Raw genomic sequence first — 22,426 nt, 5'->3', positions numbered from 1 at the left:
GGGACCCCCCTCCTTCATCTGACTTCCCAGGTCACTTGTCAATAAAGAGATAAGGAGAATGTTAGTTTTCTCTCACAAGCAATAAAATCATAAAAACAGCTGAGATATGATGTTTAGGATAAGACAGTATAATTTCCTGCTTTTAATGTACTGATATTTTATACTTGACAGTCTTCCACATACAGTCAGAGAGGCTTATGAAGAATTTCACATATCAAATACAGAAGCTGTTAGTTCGTGCATTTTATGATTCAGTTAATCTTCACACGTTTAGACTTCGGAGCTGCTAATGACACTAAATTCAATGCCATGTTGGTTGAGTCTGTCAATCAACTTTGTTCTGGAGAAAGCTGCTCCAGGTGTAAAGACACCACCCCTGTAAAAGAGCAAAGAGAACACAGTGACATGGTTCTCCCCAGCCCTCTCCTCTGGAGGGCTAGCAGTAAGTCACTGCGCAACTCCTGAAAACCAATTCTTTACTCTGTCTTGGCTAATTCTGGCTCCATCCTAAAACCAGCCAAGTGAGCACATGGCTTTTACTTCAGGGAAACTAGTCCTCAGCATGGCTCGGCTCCTCATGAGACGCTTCCATCTCAGGTGTGCTCAAGGCATCTGAGTGTCATATACCTGAGTCTTCATACTCAAGAGGACTAAATGAAAACATGAATTGGATTCATTCAGCTAGCCAGTTATTATTAAACAGCATTTGAAGTTGATGAAAATAAGTTTAACTATAATGGCCAGTATTTACAAAAATGCTAAATGATAGGTACTTGAAAATTTTAATTCTTTTTCTACACAATACTTATAATTTGCTTTTCAGTCACAGGCTTCTGTAGATGAGGCTGGCTTAGTTCTAGGGCACCAGCTAAGTGCTCACTAAGAGAACCCGCTCCCTAACCACCTGTGCAGCACCCATGGCTCAGCCCTCACCTGCTCAGCCAGGGCTCCCCTGCCAACAAGGTATAAACTTAGCACTGATCAGGGAGTCCAGGTACACTGAGAAATAAACAGGGCCCCTTTCTGAGGGCCAGGCTCTGGACTTGAGCTTTTCATTTTATTTATAAAGAACTGAAGCCAGTGTTCATGGTTCTCTCTCCTTCACCTTCACAGCGATCCCAAAGGCACCGCTTTCACCTACATCTTTGATCCAAAGGAACAAAACCTCTGTAGATTAAAAATCAACTCAAAATTCACTAAAATATAACACAGTTAAAAGACACCTTCTGATTGTAAGAAAGCCAAACTTACCCTTTTGGAAGGTCAGAGGCATCATTCAGAAAAGTCATGGCAGCCTGAACCATGGCTATGGGAGTAGCCACGTAGCCAGCCTCTGCAGAAAAGGGTTGGGCAAAGAAAAGTGTTCATGAAGTGGACATCATCCCAAAATCAATGGTGCTTTTCATATCTAGCATAGCTATACAGAAATTTTTTCAATATATATTCTGGTCACTTAAAAACAAAACCAATAATTAACATTTATATAGTTCAGGTTGAATGTCCTTTATCCAAACTGCTTGGAACATATGTGCTGTAGGTTTGTTTTTTCTTTTCTTTTTCTTTTTTGATTTTTGTTTTTCGAGACAGTGTTTTTTTGTGCAGCCTTGGCTGTCCTAGACTCACTTTGTAGAGCAGGGTGGCCTAAAACTCACATTGATTCTCCTGCCCCTGCCTCCCGAGTGCTGGGATTAAAGGCATGCGCCACCACACCCGGCTTAGGTTTGTGTTTTCATATACTGAAATACATACATACATACATTCATACATACATACATAATTACCCTGGAGATAATTTTTTGTTTGGTTGATTTTTGCATCCCAAATGCTGAGATTAAAGGTGTGTACCTATGCCTGGCCTTGGAGATAATCTTATAAAATATTTTGAGCTCTCCTGCTCTGACATTACCCAGTACATGAGGTCAGGGGAAGAATTACCACTTGTGTAACTGTTGGCATTCAAATGGTCTGATTCTGGAGAATTTCAAATTTTGTATTTTCAGATCCTCTAGCTGTGTTTACTGTTCAGCACTATCTGTACTCAGTGCTTTAAGCACTAAACTCATGTAGTTTGCACACAGGTATACATGAGTGACACTATCCTATCTCCACTTTACAGGCGAGGGTACTGCGCCATGTGGTCACTTTACTGGGTCTTATCTCACGAAGCCAAGCAGTGGCTGAGCCAGAGTCCCCCCAGGCACGGCTCCTGGGTCTCCCCAACTAACAGGGCTTCTTAACCACTGCTGCCGCCAAGCGAGCCAGCACGTCAGCGTGGACTCTCACCTCTGCTTCTGTTAGTACTCTAAACGGATCCCACTTTACATATTTAACAAAACAGCTGATTATGCCCAGGAACTTAAAAAGACTTCTATAATAAAGTGAAACATTTACATTAATGTCAGATAATTGGAACAGTCAAGTTATTTTTTATTTTATTTATTATTATTATTTAATTAATTTATTCAGATTATATCTCAGTTGTTATCCCATCACTTGTATCCTCCCGTTCCTCTCTCCCCCACTTTCCCAATGCTAGATGCATTAACAAAACTGGATAATGTAAAAGCCTAAAATACCCTTCAGTTATATACAAAATACCTGGTCCCTTCACTTGAGTGCAGATTCGGATATTTGGTTTGTTCTTTTCAGCACTAAAGCCATGGCTGTATCCTTGACCAAAGAAAGTCATTGTGAATGATGAGCCTTCCATCTGTGAGAGAGAAAGCACAGGGCGTGCTTATAACACGGCATTCCCTTCTGCAACACAGTAAGCCCTGCGGCCCTACTTCACATGAGGTGAATTAACCAGCCCCCTTAATGACCCCCATTAAAGCCAAAGTCTGGGAAAATATAAAAGTCAGCCTACTCAGTCCTCCCTTAAAGACCCCCATTAAGGCCAAAGCATGTACATTTCTAGGGGGTCCAGCCTGAACCAAGGACAGACAGATATCAGATCACTGTGTGTGTGTGGCAGGGACAGGAAAAACCTTGAAGAGTCCAACTTGACTCAAGGTCTCAGTCTGTGTTCAGAGTCCAGCTGGACTCAAGGACAACCAGCTGTGTTTAAAATTTCCACTACCCCTCCCCAACTAAAAAAGTTCCTAAACGCCCCCTGTGACTGCTTCAACCAATCTTTCCCATAGGTCAGCTTGCCCCTCCACCCACTATCCAACCACCAAACGCCAAGACTTGTAACTCCTTGCTTGCAACTTTTCTGCCCAAATGCCATCCAATCACATACTGTAAAACCCATTTCTTTGTCTAAAACCTATAAAAGGCCTGTGCCTCTGTTTCTCGGGGTCTGCAGTTTGAAAGATCTGGACAGACCCCATCGCGATGGCTCAATAAATTCCTATTCCTATGCATTTACATCGACAATGGACTCCGTCTCTTAGTGGGGACTCCGGGGATAGACCAGAGATCTCTCGAGAGGTCTCAGTCTTACAGAGGCAGGTCTCTTTTTCTCCCCTCACTAAATTTCTTTTAATTGGTCTCAAAATTCTCTGACAGATTTTTAGTCAAGTTGTTTCCACTAAAAAGTACCAATTTTGGGGGCTGGAGGGATGGCTCAGAAATTAAAAGCACTGTCTGATCTTCTGGAGGTCCTGAGTTCAATTCCCAGCAACCAAATGATGGCTTACAACCATCTATAATGTGATTTGATGCCCTCTTCTGGCCTGCAGGTGTATGTGCAGGCAGAGGACTGTATACATAATCAATCAATCTTAAAAAAAAAAAAAGTACTGATTTTGAAGCCAGGTATGGTGCACACTTGTAATCCTAGCACTCAAGAGGCAGAGGCAGGTGGATGGCTACTGTAAGAAAAAAAAAGTGAAAACAGTTGGTGAGGGGTCTAACTGCCTTTACAGAGGATCCAATTCATTCCCAGCATTCCCGTCAGACAACTAACAAGGGCTTGTAACTCTAATTCCGGGGCACACACATATATATAGCATATACTTAGAACAGACACAATTACATACATAACAACAATAATCTGTGAGGCGGGTTGGAGCCACTGCCATTGCCCTGACCCTGGTACCCAGGGAGACCAGCCCGCCAGGAGGACGTGAGGGGGTTCCCAGTGAGACCAGCCTGCCAGGAGGACATGAGGGGGTTCCCAGTGAGACCAGCCCGCCAGGAGGATGTGAGGGGGTTCACAGTGAGACCAGCCTGCCAGGAGGACGTGAGGAGGTTCACAGTGAGACCAGCCCGCCAGGAGGACGTGAGGCAGAGAGACATGGTTAAGGGAAATGAGCTTTCTGCTGCTGCCTGCAAGCAGAGGGACACAGATCATTCAGTAGACACAGAAAAGGAAACTGAGAAGGAGGAACTCAAGTAGCAATGTAGCTTCGTGTCCAACCCTCTTGTCTTCCCCCTGTGTGCCTGGAGCAGTCCCACCATGCTCAGTTTCTTCCTGTGGTGCTCACAGGTCGCAGCACAGATGGCCGCCCTTTGCCCTGAGTGTGCAGTGGGCTCCTTTTGTGCTTCTTTCCCCTCAGGTAGCCTCTCTCCCCCTGGGCGACTCCTGGGGGGAGGAGGTTACCCCTTCCCAGTGGTTTTTATTCCTGGGGCACACCCCAAAGTATTAAAAGTAAAGAAGATAATATTGATAATAATAATAAATCTTTTTAAGTTGATATGGCTATGGAGGAAGTGGAATTCTAGAGTAATAGTGGGAGGTTAAATGGTGCAGTTTTATCAAAAAGTATTAGTAGTTCTTAAAAAAATTAAAAATAGAAGTAATATGTAACCCTGGCACTCTACTTCTGAGTATATAACTAAAAAATATCTGGATTAGAATTTTGCAGATATTTTTACATCCATGTTCCTAGTAGCATGTTCACAACAGATAAAATCTAGAAGAAAATCCATATCCACTCATAGATGAATTAAAAAGTGGCATATACATGCATACAGTCAATCAATCATTTATCCTTAAAAGGAAAGGAAATTTTAACACACCATACCCTGGATGAACCTTGAAGACAAATAGCTAAGAGAAATAGGCCAGACATAGAAGGACAAATACTTTATGGTTCCATTTATATGAAATATCTAATAGCAAGGCATAGTGGTGTATGCCTGTAATCCCAGCACTCCGGAGGCAGAGGCAGGCATATCTCTGTGAGTTCAAGGCCAGCCTGGTCTACAAAGCAAGTTCCGAGGATAGCCAGGACTGTAGGACTACACAGAGAAACCCTGTTTCAAAACAACAACAACAAAAATATCTAGTGATGGCAAATACAATGGCAACTCGTAGGGGTTAGAGAAACCAGAAAATGAGAGTGGCTATTTAATGAGTGTGGTGCAGCTTTACAGGGTGAAAAGAGTTCTTGAGACAGTGTGGAGGTTGCACAAACATACAAATGTACTTAATACCATTTGATAATTAGAAATGATAAATTTTGCTTTGTGTATTTTATAATTAGATGAAAAAAAAAATAGAGGCTGGGCCAGAACCAAGGCAGGTATGATACATTTAGAGAAAAATCTATGATGCTCGTTTATGATTGGAGAATTGTAGTGCCACCAGATGAGATGGAAAACGTGGGAAGAGAGTTTCAGGAAAGAGGACTCCAGATGGCAGCACACCTAGCTCCAGAGTCCACAGGGTGTGTAACTGCCATGAGGAGACATGCCAGCCTGGAGATGGTGTCGGTTATGAGCTCTGCAGGAATGAAAACGTGATTCTTGGGATCTTCAATCTTTAAGGACTAAACGAGGTGACAATGTAGAGCTGGGCATGGTGGTGCACGCCTTTAATCCCAGCACTCGGGAGGCAGAGGCAGGAAGATCGCTGTGAGTTCAAGGCCAGCCTGGTCTACATAGTGAGTCCAGGACAGCCAAGGCTACACAGAGAGACCTTGTCTCAAAAAAACAAAAAAAAACAAAAAAGAAAAAAAGAAAAAAAAAAAAAAAGAATAAAAGAAGAGAAGAGAATACAGCACAGCAGCAAGCAGAAAGACGACAAGGTGAACCCAGAGGAACAATGACCTCAGAAGCGCCTCGGCCCTACCCCCACAAGTAAACAAAACTTAAACATGTATTCTGTTAGGAGTCTAGACATAAAAACAAACAGAAACAACTATTACCTGTTTTTGTGTTGGACCTTGTTTTGAAAAATAACCAAAGGAAAACAGCCATGGGAACTAAAGGAAAAACAAACAAACTTCAACAATACTTTCAAAACTTTACAAGAAATATTTCTAATGATCTCATTTACTAAAAAAAAAGCTTACTTACTTTTACAAGAAGTTGTCTTCCAATGCTAAACTTCACAAAGAATAAAAAGAAAAGTCCTGCAAACATCAGCTTAATAACAGAGGTGATGCCTCCCACCGTTACGTAAGCAGCGTATTGGACCTAGGTGCACAAGACAGAGAAGTACTCATACAAAGAGCGGCGGCTGTGCTGCACTTACTCTTTAGTCACAAATGCTGAGCAAAGCAGTTTCCATGTAATGCCTGCATTATGTTCTAAAAGCTTGTGCAGAACGCAACACTGGGGACCTATGTTTTAAAGGAACTGTTACAAATGGCAATTAGACTGCTGTACTTAAATACCAAAGTCCACAAAATCCACAATTTATCTGAGTCTAGTAATAATACATCATTGCTCACCCTAAAATATACTTAGGGGGATTTCCTTCGTTCTCTTTCTTGAGGTAGGGTCTCATTCTATAACCTAGGCTACTGGTCTTTTGTTTTTTGTTTTTCCAGACAGAGTTTCTCTGTACAGCCCTGGATGTCTTGGAACTCAATCTGTAGACTAGGCTGGCCTCGAACTCACAGAGATCTGCCTGCCTCTGCCTCTGCCTCTAGTGCTGGGATTAAAAGCGTGCACCATGGCTGGCTACTGGTCTTAAACTCATCGTGTAGTCCAGCCGATCCTGGACTCATTATATATAAACTCATAGTAATTCTCCTGCCTCAGCCTCCTGAACGCTGAGATTACAGATATGAGCCACTACATCTAGTTCACTCTGCCTCCACCTTTTAACCTGAGATAGTTTCTTCTTGGAGTCTCGGTGTAAGCAACTATTTCCTTCAGCAGAAAGAGTGTGCTGCTATCAAGGAAGCAAGGAGACCCAGAGGTGGGGCCAATGCACCTCCAAAGCCATTAACAGAGATGGCGTTCTAGCAGCTGAGACACTAAGCAGAGACAGTTGTTATTTCTTGAAACTGCATCAAGTCAGATTTGAATCATACACATGGCTAGTACCATGCCCACGATCTAATATTATACACATTATTTACTTTTTTATACAAATATGAATATCATTAAGATAATAAACATGAGGAACTAAAAGAAACACAGGCTTACTCTTTATTAATAAGTAAATCTTGTTTACTTACTGGTGAGTCCTCTAAATTTTCGTGTAAGTAACGCTGAGTCCTCTTTACAACAGACATATCAGATCCCAGAAAAGGAATGGAATATGAGCTCAGCTCTCTACAGTAGCTAACTGGCCACCTACGAGACAAAGCCATGAAAAGCTTCTATTTCCTCCAATTATGGCAGTGATCACAACTTCTTCACTTAGTAAATTCCCAAATTAAAATCAAAAACCTTTCTTGGAATGATTAATAATTACAAGGCAGAGAGTGTGCATTTATTTATTTATTTATTTATTTTTCAGTTTTTCAAGACAGGGCCTCTCTGTGTAGCCCTGGCTATCCTGGAACTCTCTTTGTAGACCAGGCTGGCCCTGAACTCAGAGATCCGCCTGCCTCTGCCTCCCGAGTGCTGGGATTGAAGGCGTGCCCACCACGCCCAGCTGAGAGTGTGCCTTAATTCAATGTGCTTTTCATAGTTCTTCCTTTGCTACTCTTCAGATTACAGACACACAGATGCACAGTGCTTGATCCCAGCAACTTCTCAAGATACTGACTTAAACACCACTCAGGAGCCCAACACTGACGCCTAACTGTTACGTTCTCACGTGTAAGGGCTATTTATGCTGGTTATGTTAAATGATCACTTTCATTTTCTTTTGGTTTAGGTTTTCAGAGACAGGGTTTCTCTGTGTAGCCCTGGCTATCCTGGAACTCATTCTGTAGACCAGGCTGGCCTCCAACTCAGTCTTTGCCTCTAGAGGGATTAAAGGCCTGTGCCACCACTACCTGGTCTAAGATATAGTTTTATAACATAAAACTGAACTGAAATTTAATCTTGATGGTGACAGTGAGATACCATTTTTAGGTTGGGTATGGTAGCGCACACTTGTAATTTCAGCACTTGGGAGGCAGAAGTAGGAGGATCTCTGTGAGTTCGAGGACAGCCTGGTCTAACAAAGTGAGTCTAGGACAGCCAAGGCTACACAGAGAAACCTTGTCTCAAAAAGAAATTCATTTTTATAAGTATTATATATGTAAATATATAAAGTACTTAAACATATAATATACTAATTAATTTTAATTTTGGAAATAATTCTGAAATAATTATCAAAAAGTTTCTAAGCTTTTCTTTTCTATTTTGGTTTTTTAAGACAGAGTGTCTCTGTGTGTAGCCCTGGCTGTCCTGGAATTGATTTGTAGACCAGGCTGTCCTTGAACTCACAGAGATCTGACTGCCTCTGCCTCCTGAGTGCTGGGATTAAAGGTATGGGCCACCACACCCAACCACCAAGCTTTTTTAGTACCACATTAACAGCCAACCAATAGCAATGCAACACATAGACTAGAAATAGTTAAGAATAGGTTGTCAGTTGATATACCTTCTTTTCAACTTTGAACCAACAATTGGGACAGGTTTCAGACATGATGTACTCCGTAGTTTTCTTAAACTACCTTTATCGCCAAAACCATAGATCGCTGACTTCCAGGTGCCATCATGAATACACAACCCCTAAGAAAACATTTTACAAATTAAACATGTTTGATGGGTAATTACTGAAAGATAGGATCAAGTAACTTAGAGTTATTACATTTCACCCTCATTTGTATGACATAATCCTGTAATTAATAATCTTGAGATAAATTTTCATGGCTAGCTGGGTACAGTGGCACACGCCTGTAATTCCAGCACTCAGAAGGCAGAAGCAGGAAGATCTCTATGAGTTCAAGGCCAGCCTTGTCTACAAAACAAGTCCAGGACAGCCAAGTCTATACAGAGAAATTCTGTCTCAATAAACAAAAACAAAACAAAAGAAACAAAAAAACAACAATAAAAATGTCATGGCCAACTAGGCAGCAATAACCACTCCTTGGCTTGATTATATTCACCATTCACCCCAATGCAAGCTCTCTTTTTTTTTTTCCCAACTTGTTCAAGCCTGACTGACATTAATGAGACAGTTTTCTTTTTTCTTTCTTTCTTTTTTGTTTGTTTGTTTGTTTTTTGGTTTTTCTTTTTTAAGATTTACTTATTACAGTGTTTTGCCTGCTTGTACACTTGCACGCCACCATGTGGTTGCTGGGAATTGAACTCAGGATCTTTGGAAGAGCAGCCAATACTCTTAACCTCTGAGCCATCTCTCTATCCCCCCCCCCCCTTTTTTTGTTGTTGTTTTTCATAACAGGGTTTCTCTATGCAGCCTTGGCTGTCCTAGACTGGCTTTGTAGACCAGGCTGGCCATGAACTCACAGGTTGGCTTGCTTCTGCCTCCCAAGTGTGCCACCACGCCTGGCATGAGACAGTTTTCTGGACTGACATTTATTACAGATAGATGTCTTAGAAGTGGGGCCACAGTAATTCATTATCTTAACTTTACAAAATTAAACATGGTGATTCTCACACTAAAAAGCATATAAACTTAGTCTAAGTCTTTTTCAAGAGCCACACATCATTTCCAAAATATCTTTAATATTAGCTTGAAAAAAGAAATCCCAGCTAAATTGGAAACTGACCTCAGGTCCTGAATGTATAGTCAGGAAGCTTTCTACAGCAGTCAGAGTACCTAGAGAAGGAAGAGGAGGTTAAAGGTCAAAATAAATAAACAAAACCTAAGTTATTCAACTAGGATAGGTGATAAACTATGTCAATGCAGGCCAGGGCATTTTTATTAAGCTGACAGCTTAAAAAATCAGAAAATCTGCACAGACAACAGTTTTATTATATTTTCACCCACAGAACAAGACATAATTAAGGCCAGGTGAACCCTCAGACATAGGAGTTTAACATAACGCTCACTGGTAGTGCTGACAGGCTCTCCTGCAGTACTGAAATTAACAACGCTAAGAATCTTCTCCAGCAAGACAACAGCTTGGTCTATTCACCACAGCCTCAATAGCAATGCTTCTGCTTTAAACAGAACTGCTTTCAAGGACCTTTCAGTAGTAACTGAAACTTACTGTAAATGTTCAGAAAAAACACTAAACACTCCTTGTATTAAAACATGGGCTGGGAATGTGGCTCAGTGGTAGAGCTCTTGTCTAGCATGTGTGAGGTCCTAAGTTCAATTCCCAGCACACACACACACAAAAGACAAAAGAAAATACTTAAAGCTGTTAAAACAAAACAAAACATACAGGAATGTAGCTCAAGGTGTGCAGAGTTCTGGCCTAGTCATGGCTACAGAGACAGAGCTCTTCTGCTGTGAGATATGAGACCTTAGAGACCAGTCATTACCGTTCATTTGATTTCTGGTGTATAACACTCCTAGGTCTGCTGGGATGGAGTCAAAGCCACTGCTTCCAATGATATAAACCCCTTTTTCTGCAGCTTTCTCATGATACTTCACATGCATTAGTTCCAGAAACTAAAAAATCCAGGACAAAAGTGTACATGAGAGTTTATAGAAACAGCCAGGCCAATATTAAGTGATTTCTCTTAAAGACACAGCCATTAAACTGAAAATACCAACCAATGTGGTTCTGCAACACAGTATTAACGGCCAGATGGTTTTTACCTATTTGGCAGATACTAACCCCAGGCCACAATATGACAGGAAGCACAGGGGATGTGCTCATGTAACTAGAAAAGATGAGTATTTTAGAGTAAGTTTTAACTATGGAGCGAGACCTGCCACTACTTTTTAAAAAAATTACCCCAAATTGTATTACCCAGATGAGCTTTCCAGACATTATCTAACAGTAGGGGTTGCGAGAGGGGATGACGGAGGGGACAGATGAGTGCCTGTTCAAATCCGTGTCTCAATTGTGTGGTCTGTTTGGTTTGGTTTTTTGAGTGCTAGGATGGACCACAGGGTCTGCTATGTTCGGCAAGGGTTCTATCACTGGACTACAGCCTCAGCTCAACCAAATTTTCAAACAGATTTAGACTTTCAGAAAGAATGAGATTGGAGAGCTCCCATGGCAATTGAAACCCAGTTTCTCCCATCAGTAACACTTTTAATATTGGCATTTGTTAGAAATAATGAGCCAAAATTGATACATTAGTCACTAAAGCCTCCCCTTTTAAAACATTATCTTCATTTTGTATGTATGGGTGGTTTTTTTCTGCATGTATGTCTATGTACCACGTGTGTACAGTGACTCTGGAGGCCAGAAGAGGGCACTGGGTACCCCTGGAACTGTACTTAGAGGTTGTAAGCAGCCATGCCAGTGCTAAAAAATGAACCCAGGTCTTTTGAAAAAGAAACTGTGCATGTAACCACTGAGCCATCTCTTCAGCACTCTCTGTCCCCACACATACTTGCAAATTGTACATGTGGGGTTTTGTCTGCATGTATGTCTGTGCACTACATTTGTGCATGGTGCCCATGGACACCAGAAGAAGGTATCAGTTCATCAGGAACTGAAGTCACAGTTGTTAGCCACCATGCGAGTGATAAGAATCAAACCCAGGTCCTCTGGAAGAACAGCAGGTACTCTTATCACTGAGGCATCTCTCTAGGCCCTCCCTCCTCCCCCTCTTAATGGCAGTTCAGGGAATCACACTCTAGGCAAGTGCTCTACCACCGGAGCTATATTCCCTATCCTTTTGGGCTGTTTGTTTTGGCATAGGGTCTCACTAAGTTCCCAGGCTGGTTCTGAGCTCACTCTAGCTGAGGCATGTTTTGAACTTTTGATATTCCTACCTCAATTTACTGAGTAGCTGAGGTTATAGGCCTGGCTCAAAATCCATTCCCAATTTGTTACTGTAGATTTTTACCCAATGTCTCTTTCTGCCCCAAGATCTCAATCTCAGCACTACATCACATGTAGATGCCAAGTTTCCTTGGACTCCTTTGGCAGTGACAGTTTTTCCTATTTTCCTTGATTTTTGACAACCTTCATAGTTTTGAAGACACAGATCATCAATTTTGTGGATTATCCATCTATGAGAATTACTGCTTTTATTGAGACTAAAATGGTTTATGAAGAAAGATATATCCTATCAACATAATGTTTTAACCTACAATTTTAAAATTTATCATTGTAAGTATGTGGGCATGATGGTGGGAGCACCTGTCACTGGGTATGTGTGGAGTTGGCTCTCTTCATCCACCATCACATGAGATCCAGAGATTAAATTCAGGTTACTAGGTTTGTGAGCCCAGCATCTTTACCCACTGAGCCATCCTGTTAATTGGGACTACCTGTGTTGATGTTAACGTTGGACATTTGGGTAAGGTAGTGTGGTGGCGCACGGCTTTAATCCCAGCACTAGGGAGGCAGAGCCAGAGGCAGGTGGATCGCGAGAGGCCAGCCTGGTCTACAAAGTGAGTCCAAGACAGCCAAGGCTACACAGTGAAACCTTGCCTTGAAAAACAAAACAAAAACAAAGGTAGTGTTTGTCGGGCTTCTTACTCTTCCGGAGCGCAGGACAGCTGCCTATCTGGGATTCTTGATCTCCTCTCTTTTTCTTTTTTGTACTAGGGACTGAGCCCATGGATTTGCACTTGCCAACCACTAAGCTAAATTCTCAACCCTTTCATCTCTTCTCATTGTTAGTTTTGAACTGGGCAGTTTGTGTTTTCATATTTTAATTATTGATATGTAATAGTTCTCTGGGGCTGGAGAGATGGCTTGACAGTTAAGGGCACTGGCTGCTCTGAGGACCCAGATTTAATTCCCAGCATCCATATGGCAACTGACAACCATCTGTAACTCCAGTTCCAGAGGATCTGATACCCTCTTCTAGCCTCTGCAGGCATCAGGCATAGTACACAAGTGGTACAAAGACATGCATGTAGGCAAAACACCCAAACAAATAAAGTAAAATAGGTGCTCTGTATATTCTGGACATTTGTTGGTGCTTGGGAGAGGTTATGTGTTTTGCTTGTTTGTTCTGGTCTTTTCTCAATGCATCTGGAGTCCTGCACACACTTTCTTTCCCAATGCAAAGTCTCAATAAACACATCACAGTTAGGGAAGAGGACTACTGAAGGGCACTTGTGATTGTCAGGGCAATTTCTGATTCTAGCCTTGTTTGTCAGGCAGAACCCTTACCCAAGGTGCCAAGGTAAATAAACAGCCAGGAGCAAGACTGGGTCAAAGGGAACAAGAGTGAGGAGGGGGACAAAGTGCAGGCCTGTCAGACTTTGATACTGCTTTATGGTGCCTTATAAAATAACACACAAGCCTTTCACCATTTTCTATGCTCTGGATTATTTTAAACAACACAGATTGGGTTTTTTCAAAGCCATGGTTTTTCCTGCTCTTGATAACTTTAGCAATTCGCACTTTCCTAGTATTTTTCAATATATAACACTGATTGATGATCTCTAAGCATAGATAAATAACATGGCACACTAATGATGGTGAGTAGAGACATGTAAATTTACGCTCTGCTAGTAACACAGGACTCCCACAGTGTGGCAGACCAAGTCCTATTTCTATTTACTAAGTGTATAGCTCTGAGCAAATTACATTACTTGAATTTCTAAGCTTTGACTTACTCAGGTAAGAACAAAACTACAGATGTGTTTTTAAAGAGTTATATAAGGTGCTTAGCTCAGTGTTTGGCAAATGGCAAGCTCTGAATAAATGCGACTGTTTAAATTTTTATTATATAATATATGTTATATCGCATATATACATCGCATGTATACATACATCTGCCGAAGGGTGTGCTGGGGATTGGATTCAGGGCTTCACACATACTAAGTACATGGCCTACCACTGAACTGACCACAAAAGCCAACATCCTGCATTTAACGCTTTTAAGTTGAGAGCATTTTTCTTCTGATCTACGGTCTCAGTGTGCAGCCCTCTATGTAGACTAGGCTGGCCTTGAACTCCCAGAGGTCCTGCTTCTTTTGTTTTTGTTGTTTGGAGTAAGGATCTCTTGTAGCCCATGTTGGCTTGAATAGGATATATTTGAAGATCTGATCCTCCTGCCTCCACATCCAGAGTGCTAAGAGTATAGGCATGTGCCACCACAGGCAGCTCATGCAGTGCTGTGAATGGAACCCTAGGCCTTGTGTGTGCTAATCAAACATTCTACCAGTAAGGTACACCCCCAGCCCAAGTTGAGGGAATTTTATATTTATTTTTCTGTAATGTTGTAAAGGTGCCTAGTTTTAGAAAGGGAACTCATAATGAAAATGTTACTAAGAAATATGGTCTGAGAATTACCTACAACATATTGCTTTAATAATCTAGCTTACAGCATTCAGTAACTATAAAAACCAGCACAACCACACACCAAGGAAATAACAAAGGCTGTAGGCCATTTCAGGAGAACTGAAGCTTCAGATCTCACCAGCGCTCTCCCTCAAGCTAGGAGTGAATGCCATGAGAACACCATCGAAATGTCTACAGAATGCACTGAACATGCTTGCACCTCACAGACAATCGTGTATGGCTAGTTTTGTTGTCTTTTGATTTGCATACCTGAGGTTCCCCACAGATGTCAATGCAACTTGTTCCATTTTCAATACATGCTTTTACTACAGGTTCTCCATAAAATCGATACTAGGGAAATAAAGAAAACCAATATATTATTCTTACTTCACAAGCTTAACTGAGTCACAAGCCATTTTGCAGCTGGCAAAATGAATGGCTCAGTGGGTAAGTGCCTGCCAAACATGCATTAGGACTTGAGTTCAGAACCCTAGACCCCATGTAAAGAGCCTGATGTGGCATTGCACGTCTGTAATCCATAACATACGGGTATAATCCCAGTGCTCCAATAATGAAGTGAAAAGTGACAGGAGAATGTCTGGAGGGAAGATCAGGGCCCAGGTAGCCTGGTATATGCAGTGGCAAAAAAGAGATCCTAAGCTGGGCATGGTGGCAAATCCCAGCATTCAGGAGGTGGATCGCTGTGAGTTCGAGGCCAGCCTGGTCTACAAAGCAAGTCCAGGACAGCCAGGGCTACACAGAGAAACCCTGTGTCAAAACCCCAAAAAACAAGAGAGAGACAGACAGACAGAGACCCCTGTTTCAAACAAGGTCTGATCCCAAGGTTGTTCTCTGGCCATATGTGTACCATAGTGTACACACACATACATGCACACACGAACTCACAGAGAAACATCTTCCTTCACCAGGCTGCTCAGGTGATGACATAAGAACAGAGCCAGGAGTGTAGGCACACAGCTCTGGCATTTATTATCTTTCTATTATTAACAGCGTCGCTCTACATACAATTCTCCAGTTTGAAAGCTGAAGGCTTTCTCTCACCTCCCCTGTAAGTCAGCAAGTCTCCTAAAAATATGTCAAGTCCATATTATATTACCTTTCACCTAATTTTCTTCACAAAACCCCCAATCACTTTACAGTAAACAATCTAGCCTAATTTCCAGAGAAATATCAAACTTGTTTTAAAATGAAAATCTGATAGTCTTTCCTTTTGCCCCACTTATTTTAGTCTATCTACTCAGAATCTTTTACCAGCTTTCTAGTGCCTACACTATAGTTTAGACTTTATGATACTAAGCAGTAAGTCCATGTCTGTCTTGTCACAAGTTCTCAGGCATCCTGTCATGCCACAGTCCTGAGGACGAGGTGACGTCACACCAGCTGTGCCTGCTTTTACCACCTGGGTCAGCCTCCTTCTGCTCTACCCAATGGGCTTGCTACCAACATCCATTGGGCTCACCTCATGTGCCTCGCCTGGTGAGACACAGCTCTTAGGCATTACCCACAAATACTAACAAGCCACATGTAAAGCATTAATAACCACTTAAAAACAGCTGGTGGATTACCATGAATGTGAAGACAGCCTAAGATAATAGTGAGTTCCAGGACAGCCTGGGGTTATCAAATATTAAAGAAAAATTAAAGAAAAAATATATATGAAAAAATTAAGAAAAGGGAGAAAATTCCAGATCAAATACAGAGAGGTGGTTTAAGGTGAGGACTGAGGTAGGTACACCTGCCAGGACTGGACTGTTCTGCGAATTTCCTGTCTAAATGTTGTGTAAATTCTGCTCCAATTGTCTCCCTGATATGTCAGTAAAGCAGCTTACAGCCAATCAATGAACACGGGAGAGAATAGGGCGGACTTCCTGCTAGCCAGGGGAGGAAGAGTTAGGAAAGGCAGCAAGGGACTCAGCCACAGGCAGAGGTGCAGAATGGATGAAGATTCAGCTGGAGCAAAGAAACTGCTTAAACACAAGTACCCTGGGGATTTTTGGCAAAGATGGAGCCAGGATAACATAGAAGCTTAAGAATTGACTTAAACTGCTCAAGACTGTGTTGTAAAGCCATATAAGCAAATATGAAAGTCTCAACTACTTCTGCGATAGCCACGTTAAGAGAGAATTTGAGAAAGAAACACAGTTATATAAAAATAGCTTTAACAGGATTGGTTTTTTCTAGAGAACTGAGGTAAGAAGGATGAAAGAATTGTTCAGGGCGTCACAGTGATTAGTGATGTACTTGATACAATCTAACCCAGTTAACAACGACAACAATATAAACATTGTTTTAGATGGTTAGTTTCTCATCATGCTGCCAATTATAATGGCTTCTTCAGCTCAGTAATATCATCAACAGTCACTACATGACATGCACTGACCTCTTTAATTCCCAATATCCAATATCAGGGCAAGGGTAGCTTTCTTTTAAAATACTAAAATACACTTCAATTCAAATTCAACTACTTTTGTTTTGTTTTAAGGGGCAACTTTGGCTTCCAAAGTGCTTGGTTGCAAGGATAAGCCACCACATCTAGCTTACCCAACCACTTTTAACTACCTCTGCTGCTACCTCTAACCTTAATGTTTGTCTGGCTTGGACCATCCTGCTGCTGGTTCCTTAGCTACTTTTCATCTCAGAAGCTGAAAAAACGTAAAATGAAATCAGATCTCCAATGACAGCTGCTTATTTTTAAAATAAAGTCCAAATCATAACCACAGCCTGTAAGACCCCTAGCCTAGTTCCTGAGTATTTCAATATACCTTCTAGCTCTCCAGCCACACGCTCCTCTCTTGCTTTCTTCAGTCTTACCAAGCACAGTCTCGTCTAGGACTTTTGTGCCTACTCTCCACAGAACAGGGCTCTCCTCAAACAATCATCGACTTTACACTCTCCCTTCATCTTGATGTCTGTTCAATGTCAATTCCTTGGAAACATGTCCTGAGAGGGTATGAGAGCTGGTGGTATACGCCTTTAATTCTAGCACTCAGGAGGCAGAGGCAGGCAGATCTCTGACTTTGGGCCAGCCTGGTCCATATAGCAAGTTCAGGACAGTCAGGGCTACAGAGAAACCCTGGCTGGAAAAAGAAGAGGAGAGGAGAGACGAGACGAGACACTAGTGTGCAAGACATGTACCTAATTGTCTGCTTCATCTGACGTCACTCCCTACTATTATAATACTATATTCCTGTCTGCTCCACAAAAATGTGAACTCCATACAGAGTTTTCTCTTCACAATTCTGTCCCAGTTGCCCAGAATAATGCACTTTACATAGGGTAAACATTCAATAAATGAACAAATTAGTCTGATTTTCATTTCTACCCTTTCTGTCTTCTAACATAGCTATATAATAATATAAAGATAAAACAAATAAGCTGGGATTATAAATACAACATTTAAAATTTAAAGTTATAATTTATATTGTGTGTGCATGTGTGTACGCACGCATGTGCACAACTGTGCGCACATGTGCAAGTGTGCAGAGGACAACTTTAGGGAATCAGTTCCCCCCTTCCACTGTGTGGCTCTTGGAGACTGAACTCAAGTTGTCTGGTTGCAGGGCAAACACCTCTAATCACTCACCAAACACTTTTTTTTTTTTTTTACATTAAAAAGAAGGGGGCAGGGCAAGGGGAGCAAATCAGCACATTCTCCAAATTCAGTGTCACAAGAAGCCTGCCAGTGTTTTGGGAGACTTTGCATTATCAATGGAAAGACTGCCCTACGGAGTTAAGGCTTCCAACCGAGTCATCTGCCTCCAGCCCTTCGTTCCTCTGGAATATAAAATGCCAGAAATGAATGGGCTGTTTGTTCTGATACAAAGAAGGGTTGATTACTTACAGGTCCTACGCAGTTGAGCACAAGCGTTGCCTTTTTAGCCATTTCATCAAGTGAGGCAGGATTAGTGATATCACATATTATTATTCCAACTTCAGATGATAGTGTTGGTCTTCCTACAGTTAAAAAAAAAAATCATTTCCAGCAAGTCCAAGTCAATATGAGGCCTCCCACATCACCTTTACAGTAATCAGTGACAGCAAAAGTACTGAAAATTTTCAACCATGAAAACTTCACAATCTGTTAATGTGCTGACTAGATGCTTGTTCTGACTTTCTCTCCACCAAGATATTTCTATTACAAACTAGCGACTAAACAACTACATATGATCCAATTACAGGAAGTGGAAGAAGACTGTCAATAGTCAACACCATAACAACTGAAAAGGACTTTGAGGTCAATTCACTTTTGGGTATTTCTTTTTTGTTTCTTTGTTTGGTTTGGTTTGGTTTTGGTTTTTCAAGACAAGGTCTCTCCATGCAGCCCTGGCTGACTTTTTGGTATTTCTAAAGAGTTATTATTTTTCTAAATTTGTGTGTGTGTGCGTGCTTCAGTGCAGGTGCCCAAGGAGACCAGAGGTTATCAGATCTTCCCTGAAGCTGGAGTTACAGGGGATTGTGAGTCACCCAACATGGATGGTAGGGTCCCCAGCAAGAGCAGTGCATGTTCTTAACTGCCGACACATCTCTCCAGCCCCGTGAATTCATTTTTAAGTAGTTCAGCCTGTATAAAATCATCCAAGCTTACAGGGGAAAAACTGCAATGAATCAACCCAGTAGAGCAGTGCAAGTCTCCAGAGTCACCTGGTTTTGGCAGTGTAGATGGTACGTAGGCTGTAACTAGAGAGTAGCAGTCCTCCACCTCCTAACACTGAGACCCTTTAATACAGTTCCTCATGCTGTGGTGACCTCAGACATAAAATTATTTTTGCTGCTACCTCATAACAGTAATTTTGCTACTGTTACAACTCATAAGGTAAGTGTCTGTGTTTTCCAATTATCTTGGGTCATTTGACCCCTCCAAGGGAGTTACAAGCCACAGGTTAAGAACCACTGTTATACAGTCTCACTGAGGAGGGAAAATAAAAGGTACATGTTTTCCAGAAAACAATAAATAAGTGTCCAAAGATTATTTGTCAAGGCTCTGTGTGTTAGCAGTGGCAGCATTAAGAGTTACAGGAGGGGCTGGAGAGATGGCTCAGCAGTTAAGAGCACTGTCTGCTCTTCCAGAGGTCCTGAGCTCAATTCCCAGCAACCACATGGAGGCTCACAACCATCTATACTGGGATCTGATGCCCTCTTGTAGCATGCAGGTGCACATGAAGATAGAACACTCATATACATAAAATAAATAAAGAAATCTTAAACAAGAAAAAAAAAGGGTTACAGAAGAATCTGGTTTTCATGCTATCTTCTATGTATAACCACAAAAGACTGTGTATTCTCACTCTAGGCAAGGCTCTGTGTGGAACGGTAAGACTGAATGTAGAACAAGCGTGACTCGTCTTGGGTGGAGATTTAGTTTCCAAACTCCAAGGCAAGGTTCCAGGTCAGGTGCTTCCCTCAACCAGAAAGGCAGGGTGTGAGTGTGTGTTTGCCGTTCCTCACTCCCATGTGTTCATCACAACATTTAGGACAAGGCCTAACACAGGAAAATACTACTCAGTAAATATATGTTAAATAGAAGCCAAAAGAATAAGTAAACATCCAAAACATCCAGAAGAAAACGAACCCCACATTTTTATGAACTATAAGATGAGTGGAGTGTGGCAGTGCTAATGTCAGCATTTGGGAAGACGAGGCAAGAGGGTCACTAGGTCCAGGCCAGCCTACACTGCCTCAAATAATTAAAGTGAGAACTGCTGGAGGATTACTACAAGCAAAAACACAGACTAAAAACCAAAAGCACAAAAAATAAAGATCGAGTAGCCAGTGGGCTAACACCGAAGCACAGCGTGTGCTTAGCACGTTCGGGAGAGCTGAGCTAAACGCGTTATCACCAAACTACGTAAGACAGATGAGCACACTATAATGTTAATAGTACAGCTCGAGCCTTCTTGTCTACAAACTACAATGGACCTCTGAGAAACCAGTATCCCATTTCCCTTTGCGACAGAAAGTACCAAGAACCCTCCAAACCTATCAGAACGGCAGATGAGGAGCTAGCTACCAAAGTTCTTGATTATTTCGACAGGGGGGATTCCCCAAACTGGGGGTGTGGGGGAGAAAAGGCCCCCTTTAATTTAGGGGTGGAATGAGGTCAGCCCGGCGAGGGGTCCGGTCCTCGGGGAGACGCCCCTCGGGGGTCGCCCGCCCCGGCCCTGCCCACTCCGCCGCATTACCCAGCTTCTGGCCAGCCGCCTCCAGCACTTGCTGCAGCTTCTCCTTGGAGCGGCCAGCCACGGCCCAGGGCAGGCGGGAGCTCTGCCCCGCGGTCACCTGCTCCCGGGCCACCTCCTCCGTCACGAACTGGCCGGTGAAGCCAGAGGCGCCGAACACTACCAGGCGGAAAGGCCTCTGCTCCGTCGCCATGACGAGTCCCCAGCGAGCCGCAGCCCGGGGCGGGCTGAGTCCACCGCGCCTGCGCCTCAGGCGGTGACCCCTGTACCGGGCGCTGCAACCGCCGCTGTCCTGGCCTCCGTCGCCGCGACCGACCGGAGCGCCTGGCTGTCGTCAGTCCGCGCGGAGGCCACGCCCACGGCCACGCCCCCTCGCGGCTGCGCGGCTTCCGGGGAAGGCAGCTAGCACTGCGTGATCCGGTGGGTCTCGGGCTGCAAGTCCGCAGGGCTCGCGGCCCCACGGCCTGGCGACCCTCTGCCTCCCAAATTCTGGGATTATAGCCGACTTGGCATCAAAAGTTAAAGATATTCTTGTATCCCAGATAGGACAGTTATTTTTGTTGTTGTTGCTATCTGGATGATATTTAAATTAAAAATTTAAATATTCCTAAAATGGTTAATTCTAATAACACACAGTGTGCTGGCTAGTTTTATGTCAATCTGACACAAACTAAAGTCATTTTGAAAAAGGGAAACTCAGTTGAGAAAATGTCTCCATTAGATTGGCCTGTGGTGCAGTTTCTTGATGGGTGGCTGATGTGGCAAGGCCCAGTTCACTGTGAGAAGTGCTGTCCCTGGGGTGGTGGTCCTGGGTTCTATAAGAAAAACAAGCTAAGAAAGTTATGGGAAGCACGCCAGTAAGCAGCACCCCTCCATGGCTTCTGCATCAGTTCCTGCCCTGACTTCCCTCAGTGATGGACTGTAATATCTAAGTATAAGTGAAATAAACCCTTCCCTCCCCAAGTTGCTTATGGTCATGGTGTTTTATCACAACCATAGAAACCTTAACTAAGACCCATATTTATTTTTATCATGTGTTGACTTCAGCTAATTACCCACCCACACCTAACTGTCAGACATACTATTTCTGCAGCGGCCATCTGCTGCCTCCACATGCAAGTTGCCAGATTCCATATGTGATGTGACTAACGGTCATCAGAGAAGACTATTTGTTTACCTGTCAATGACACCCATTTCTGTCTTCCAGGAATATATGCAGACAGGCAGAGACTCCAGCCCTTGTCCCATCTAGACCCAGGCTCCGTTATCCAATAGGTCATAACTTTAGGCTGCCCAGCTGTTCAGTTAATTCTGGCTGGTTTTCTATCAAGTGGACACAAGCTGGAGTCATCAGAGAGGAAGGAGCCTTGGTCGAGGAAAATCCAGCTGTAAGGCATTTTCTTAAGTCATGACTGATGTGGAGGGCCCAATCTATTGTGGGTGGTGCCATACCCCTGGGCTGGAGGTCCTGGGTTCTATAAGAAAACAGGTTGAGCAAGCCATGGGGAGCAAGCCAGTAAGCAGCACCCTTCCATGGCCTCTGCATCAGCTCCTGCCTCCAGGTCCCTGTGCTGTTAGAGTTCTTGTCCTGGCTTCCTTCTGCCATGGACTACAATGTGGACAGGTAAGACCAATTAACCCTTTCCTCCCCAACTTGCTTTTTTGCCATGGTGTTTTGTTGCAGCAATAGAAACCCTAACTAAACCAGTTGGTATCAGGATCGTGGGCTACTGCTATGACAGACCTAAACCACGTTTTTTGTTGTTGTTGTTTACT

General features: G+C 42.8%; 1 protein-coding gene across 1 annotated transcript; it reads right to left on the bottom strand.

Moving 5' to 3' along the window:
- Positions 1-17: 17 nt before the first annotated feature.
- Sccpdh (saccharopine dehydrogenase (putative)) lies at positions 18-20,964 on the bottom strand. The gene is made up of 12 exons (XM_051147988.1): positions 20,654-20,964; positions 18,316-18,428; positions 14,724-14,804; positions 10,573-10,702; positions 9,852-9,901; positions 8,720-8,850; positions 7,359-7,476; positions 6,247-6,366; positions 6,096-6,152; positions 2,599-2,710; positions 1,252-1,333; positions 18-376 (listed from the first exon to the last, which is right to left on the bottom strand). The coding sequence occupies exons 1-12, from the start codon at positions 20,841-20,843 to the stop codon at positions 271-273; spliced, it is 1,290 nt and encodes a 429-aa protein (XP_051003945.1). The 5' UTR covers positions 20,844-20,964; the 3' UTR covers positions 18-270.
- Positions 20,965-22,426: the final 1,462 nt, after the last annotated feature.

The sequence above is a fragment of the Acomys russatus genome, chromosome 6 (genome assembly GCF_903995435.1).
Source record: "Acomys russatus chromosome 6, mAcoRus1.1, whole genome shotgun sequence".
Classification (NCBI taxonomy): domain Eukaryota; kingdom Metazoa; phylum Chordata; class Mammalia; order Rodentia; family Muridae; genus Acomys; species Acomys russatus.
Note: the sequence above shows the minus strand (reverse complement) of the source record. Positions and strands in the feature narration are given on the sequence as shown.